This window comes from Mirounga angustirostris, unplaced genomic scaffold, assembly GCF_029215605.1.
Source record: "Mirounga angustirostris isolate CCGP_5_RB_7025 unplaced genomic scaffold, mMirAng1.0.hap1 SCAF_6, whole genome shotgun sequence".
Taxonomy (NCBI): Eukaryota; Metazoa; Chordata; class Mammalia; order Carnivora; family Phocidae; genus Mirounga; species Mirounga angustirostris.
The window spans coordinates 5,692,900-5,698,899 of NW_026991714.1; the positions used below are offsets into that span (position 1 = coordinate 5,692,900).

The 6,000-nt window shown below is 71.2% G+C and overlaps 1 protein-coding gene and 3 non-coding genes across 4 annotated transcripts in view; 2 read left to right on the forward strand and 2 right to left on the reverse strand.

Annotated features, from left to right (window-relative positions):
• Positions 1–356: 356 nt before the first annotated feature.
• Positions 357–439, reverse strand: TRNAL-CAG (transfer RNA leucine (anticodon CAG)). The gene has a single exon. It is a non-coding gene; the product is annotated as a tRNA-Leu (tRNA).
• Positions 440–1,946: 1,507 nt separating this feature from the next.
• On the forward strand, positions 1,947–2,018 carry TRNAG-UCC (transfer RNA glycine (anticodon UCC)). Its single transcript has one exon. It is a non-coding gene; the product is annotated as a tRNA-Gly (tRNA).
• Positions 2,019–2,317: 299 nt separating this feature from the next.
• Positions 2,318–2,389, forward strand: TRNAE-CUC (transfer RNA glutamic acid (anticodon CUC)). Its single transcript has one exon. It is a non-coding gene; the product is annotated as a tRNA-Glu (tRNA).
• A 2,134-nt stretch (positions 2,390–4,523) lies between these two features.
• LOC135364680 (uncharacterized) overlaps positions 4,524–6,000 on the reverse strand; it is a 1,991-nt gene continuing 514 nt past the window's right edge. Inside the window, exons 2-5 of the mRNA XM_064593571.1 lie at positions 5,553–5,622; positions 5,193–5,506; positions 5,030–5,151; positions 4,524–4,980 (exon numbers count right to left, since the gene is read on the reverse strand). Of these exons, the coding sequence (XP_064449641.1) occupies positions 4,524–4,980; positions 5,030–5,151; positions 5,193–5,506; positions 5,553–5,622 (963 nt within the window). The remainder of the gene's footprint in view (positions 4,981–5,029; positions 5,152–5,192; positions 5,507–5,552; positions 5,623–6,000) is intronic.

Sequence of the window (6,000 nt, forward strand, 5' to 3'; positions counted from 1 at the left end):
CCGGCTGGTCTGCAGGGGGGCCGCGGGGAGTGGAGCGGGAGCGGGAGCCCGAGGGAGAAGGAAGGAAAACGCAGCCCCCGGAAAGCAGGTGAGGAGAGACGTGCTGCCAAGTGGCCCAGGCCTGCGGGGGTGGGCGTGGGATCGGGCGGGAAAGGCGCGTGACCTGGTGGGGGAGGGCGTGTGTGCGCCAAGCCTGGGGCCAGGAGCGTCGAGGCGTCAGGGCTCGGCACTGGGCCCTTTGTGCTAGGGGCGCAAGGCCGGAGCGGCGGGCCAGGCAGGAGCGGGCTTGCGATAGGGCGTGGCTCCAGGCCCGCCGGGGTCCGGTGCCCTGGTGGGGGCGGGCCAAAAGGTGGGCGTGTCAGGAGTGGGATTCGAACCCACGCCTCCAGGGGAGACTGCGACCTGAACGCAGCGCCTTAGACCGCTCGGCCATCCTGACGGCGGGCCTGGGCGCGTCGCCGCTCGCCTGGCTGGGACCCCGGCGCGAACGCTGGCGGCGGCTGGCGGCTGTGTGGGCGCGCAAGGGACGAGGGACGCGCGCCCCGGCCGACCAGGAGCAGCGCCAGCCGCCTCGCCTGGCGCCGCGCCCCGCGCCGCCGCCGCGCCGTCGCCGCCGCCCTCGCCCCGCGCCGCCCCGCCCCCTCGCACATCGCGGCCCCCGCACCCAGAGACCGGCGTCGGCCCAGCCTGTCTGGCCGCCGCCGCCGCCCCCCACCCCCCACCCCCCACCCCCACTAGGTCCTCGCCGCCCTCCCTCCTCCGCCCCTGCCCATCCGGGGCGCCCGTCCTCCTCTGCTCGCATCCTTGCTTGCCCGCTCGGGCCTCTTCTCCCTGCGCGATCCGCGCCGGGCAGGCCCTAGGCGCCGGCGCACTCGGAGTGTTCCGCGCCGTCCGGGTCCGGGGCCCGGGCCTGGGGTCCACTCCGAGTCGGGCTGGGAGGGGCTGCTGTGCGGGCTGGCGCGGTTGGTTTGGGGTCCCGGTCGGGTGTGGCACGTGGCGGGCGCCTGCGTAAGGCAGGGCGTCGAGGGCAGGGGTAGGCGTGGGCGGGCAGGCGGAGAGGGGGTCGGGCGCCCGGGTGGGCCCGCCGCCGCCGTCCTCGTTAGTATAGTGGTGAGTATCCCCCGCCTGTCACGCGGGAGACCGGGGTTCGATTCCCCGACGGGGGAGGCAAGACGCCCTTTTTGGTCGCCGGCGCCACCGCCGCTCTGTCCAAACGCTTGCCCCCAGGGCCCTTCTCCTCCCTCGCGCGTCCGGCGAGAAGCGCGGGGGCGACGACGGGTGCCCGGCTTGCCCACCGTCGAGCGCCCCCACCCCTTTGCCTTCCTCGTGGACCCCGGGCGCGCGCGCGCGCGCGTGCCGGGTCACCACGGCCCAGCCAGGGCCTCCTGTCGTGCCCCCGGCGCCTGACGAGTGACTGGCCGCAACGGGCTCCTCGGCGACGCGACGCTGCCCCGGTGCTGGATGGGCGCGGGGGAGGGGACGGGTGGGCGGCGGCTGGGTCGGGTCCTCTGTGGGTGCGGGATGTGGCCTCGCCGGGCACTCCGCGGAGAAGGGCCCGGGCGAGCGCGAGCGGGTCGCCGGAGGGCAGCGTGTCTCGCGGGGCGGGGAATGCCCGGCCGGCAGCCGAGGGCCGGGGGAGCGGCACGGCGGCCCAGAGCGCCCCCCAGAGGCGGGCGGCGGGCGGTCGGGCCTGCGGAGCCGCACAGCGGCGTCGTGCTGGCGGGGCTGGGCCTGGCGCTGGGGCTGCGGCTGGGGCTGGGGCTGGCGCTGGGGGCTGCGGGCTGGGGCTGGGGCCGGCCGCTGCTCGGCGCCTGCGGCAGCGCAGAGCTGCCGACCGGCGGCACGTCGGGGCAGGGCGGCGCCAGGCGGCCCAGGCGGCGGCGAGAAGGCGTGAAGGCGCCTCTGCGAAGCGTGCGCCGGCGTCTCGGGGCGGCCGGGGCTGTGCAGCGTTGGTGGTATAGTGGTGAGCATAGCTGCCTTCCAAGCAGTTGACCCGGGTTCGATTCCCGGCCAACGCAGCTGGCCAACCTTTTGCACGGCTCCAGGGCCCTCGTGCCCAGGCCCGATGGGAGCCGGGAGCCGGGAGCCGAGAGCCCGGAGCCGGAGCGTGGCCCGAGGCTGAGCGCGTGTGTGAGGGAGGGAAGGAGGTGCGCAGCGTTTTGAGGGTGCTGCCGGCAGGGCGGGTGGGTTGGTAGGGCGGAGCGGGCGGGCGGCTGGCCGTGGCCAGGCAGGGGCCCTTGGAGCCAAAGCGGAGGCGACGGGGTGGTCTGGAGGCGCTGCGCCCAGGGCGCGGCGGGCCAGGCGCAGAGCCCGACGCTCCCTGGTGGTCTAGTGGTTAGGATTCGGCGCTCTCACCGCCGCGGCCCGGGTTCGATTCCCGGTCAGGGAAGCCTTTCTTCTTCCTCTCGGCCTCTCCGACCTCTCCCCAGCGCATCCGCACCCCTTTTAGCCGAAGCTGGCTGGCTTCTCCCTTGCCTCGCGGCTAGCCCCACGGCCTCGGGGCCCAGACAAGGCCAGGCGCACGGCCGAGCCCCAAGCCTTGCCCTGTCGCCTCGGCCAGCCCAACCCTTTTGGCCTCGCCAGCGGGCCGGCCGCCCAACGGCAGCGCGTCGGCGCCTCGCCTGGGCGCTCGCATGGCTCCCCCCTCTTCCTCCGTCCCAAACCCGAGAGGCCGCGCGCACGCGCGCGCGCGATACCCTCTGTCCTCACGCGGGGCCCACCCACAGACGCCCGCAACGTCCGGCCACCGCAGGGGCTTGGACTCTCCGGCTGCACTGCTGGCGCAGGAGAAACCCCGCCACCCCTGACAAGCCACCCCTTGCTCCTTCCGGAGGTGCTACTGAGTGCCGCGGGGAAGCGGGCCGGGGGGGGTGGAGGGGTCGGAGGGGGAAGAGGTCGGGGCAGGGTGAGCGATCTGCCTCTTTGCGTCGGGACACCTGCTGGAGCCCCTGGTCCCTTCCCTCGCCCCTCGGGCCAGCCACCGCTCGGTCCAGCTTCCCGGCCACCACGAGCAGAGAGCGGCACGGTTGCGCCGGGGATGTGGAGTTGGGAGAGCGAACGTGGACGCGTGCACGATCACGAAGCAGAACCGACGGGCAGTGCAGGGGAGAGACAGCAGGAAGATTCGGGAGGCCGGTGGGGAAAACCCAACAGCCAAGCAGGGGGAGGGCGTGGAGGCACACCGGAGACAGACGGTGGACTTGTAGCCAACAGGTTCTTGAAATCGCATCACCCATCCCTTGAGTCCCACGGCAAAGTGGCAAGCGTGTTCCCTGGAACGCCTTCCACCTCCCCCCAGCCCCGACCGCCACCGCGCAGGCCCACGGCCGAGTTTGCCCGTTGAAGGTTTTCCCACTGGCGCCTTAGCCGACACCTAGCCAGGAGCTACTCCAGCCCTGTCTCCAGCCCTGTGCCCGTCGTCTTGTCCGGGTGCTCCTCCAGCTAAATCGCAGACCACGGTCTCCTTCCCAGAAACACTTGCACGCCTCTGTCCGCCACGGGTCTGCTGTCTGTTCAGAGATTGTCTCCTTCAGGAGCCCAAGCGGACAGCCCGTGCACCGGCCAAACCTGCCGCGGCACCACACTGGCTGGGTTGGGGCAAGGTCGTCCCAGCGGTGGAAAGGAGCCGCTGTGGGCAGCCGGGCGCTGACCATCACCACGGGAACTTCCCTCAGCGCCATTGCTTCTGTGGGTGTGTGGGTGTGTGTGTGTGTGTGTGTGTGGTGTGAGCGTGTGGGGGTGTGTCTGGATGCGTGTGGGGTGTGTGGGTGTGAGCGTGTGTGGGGGGGTGTGTGTGGAGCGTGTGTGGTGGGGGATGCCGCGGGATGAAGGTGTTTACTCACGTGGGTGGCCTCCCACGGGGGTCAGGGCATAGAGCGAGGGAGGATCCCAGAAGGAGGGGAGGGCCGGGGGCAGCCCGGGTGTGTGGGTGGGGTGCCCGGCGCGGGGAGGTGTGGGGCTTGCGGGACCGGTCCAGAGTGCGGCTGGACAGTCGGGCAGGGTGTCTGCAGAGGCTTCGGTGGGGCGGGGGAAGAGCTCCTTCCCCGGCGCCATGCCAGGCATGGACGTGAGCACCTGTGCGGGAGGGTGAGCTCTGAGGTAGGGGAGGGGAGAGAGCACGAGTGTGCCTGAGGAGGCGTGTGGGAGGCCGGGACTGCCAGCCGAGAATGTGAGCGATGGGGGTGGGGGGTGGGTGGGAGGGGTCCAGCCTGGAGGCTGGCAGGAGCTGCGCGTGGCAAGTGCTGGGGGAGCGGGCCCCGGTGCAAGAGAGCTGGAGGCCCCCGTGGCGGGACAGGACCGTGGCGGAGGAGGTGCGCGGGGGGGAGACTGCTGTGCGGTGCTGCAAGGTGGTCAGGCCAAGGGGTGGGGTGTGGGGGGCGTGGGGTGGGAAGCAGGCCGGCGGGCAGGCCGAAGGGAGACACAGAGAGAGGGCGGGCCCGGGTCTAGGAGCCGTCCCAACGGGGTGAGGGATTCCACCGCCCCCGAGACTTCGATCACCTGTCATCGGGACAGCCAGTCATGCGTCAGGGGGCGTCCTGGGCTTGAGATTCAGAGAGGCCAAAGGGACAAATGCCACACAGGATCATTGACCAGTGAGGACTTGGAGAGGAGGGGGCGTGCAGGCAGGGGAACCGTGAGGGGATGTTGGGGCAGGAGGGGCTGGTGGGGCTGGAGGTGCAGGCTGTGCTGGTGCTTGTGTTGCTGGTGGAGGACGACTTGGTGCTGCTGCTGCTGGTGCTGGGGGTTGACCTCGGTGCTCTTGGTGCCGGTGCGCGGGCTGCTGTGGCGATGGTGTGCACGGTCCCGGTGGCAGGCGGCGGTGGTGATGGACTCCAGGAGTGTTGGCGATGGTGCCCGACGCGGTGTGGTGATGGTGGACTTGGTGGTGGAGCTGGTGTTGGTGGAGCTGGTGGAGTTGGTGGAGGTGGTGGCGGGGGTGGCGGGGGTGGCGGGGGTGGCGGGGGTGGTGATCGTGGAGGACTTCGGTACCGTTGGCAATGATGCCCATGCTGCTGAGCTGGCGGTGGACTTGGTCCCTGCTGGTGATGGTGGTGGTGGTGGTGGTGGAGGTGGCGGTGGTGGTGGTGGAGCTGGTGGTGGTGGCGGTGGTGGCGGGGGTGGTGGGGGTGGTGATCGTGGAGGACTTCGGTACTGTTGGCAATGATGCCCATGCTGGTGAGCTGGCGGTGGACTTGTCCTGCTGGTGATGGTGGTGGTGCTGGTGCTGGAGGTGGCGGTGGTGGTGGAGTTGTTGTTGGTGGTGGTGGTGGTGGCGATGGTCGAGGTGGCGGTGGTGGTGGAGTTGTTGGTGGTGGCGATGTTGGAGGTGGCGGTGGTGGTGATGGTGGAGGTGGCGGTGGTGGCGGTGGGGGTGGGGGGTGGTGATCGTGGAGGACTTCGGTACCGTTGGCAATGATGCCAAGCTGGTGCGCTGGTGGCGGACTTGGTCCTGCTGGTGATCGTGGTGGTGGACTTGGTGGTGGACTTGGTGGTGGGGTGGGTGGTGCTGATGGTGGAGAACTTCCCTGCTCTGGGCGATGGTGCCCCGACGCGGTGTGGTGATGGAGGGACTGGTGGTGGTGGTGGTGGTGGCGGCGGAGGGGGAGACTGGTGCTGCTGGTGCTAGTGCTGGCGCGGGCGTTGGTGGACCTGGTGTTGGCGGGGGTCCTAGCGTGGCAGGAGCGGCGGAGTTGGAAGGCCACTGCGGCCAAGCGGGGCCTCAAGAGACTATAGGGCGCGCGTCGGGAGCATGTGGTGCCATGCATCGGGTCTTCCTGGTGCAGCCCAGTGAGTTTGTGAGGGTCCCTGGAGGAGAATGGGACGGATCAGGGCTCGGGGTGGCAACTTGGTTGCCCCTGGTTGTGCAAAGAGAGGAGGACTCTGGCAGTGTGGGTAGAGTGAGACCGGGAGGGAGGAACCGTGATGAAAGGCGTGGAGGTGGGGCGCGGCCCCGTGGGCTCTGGTGCGGCGCGGCGCCGTGCGGGTGTGTGGTGGTGCGGG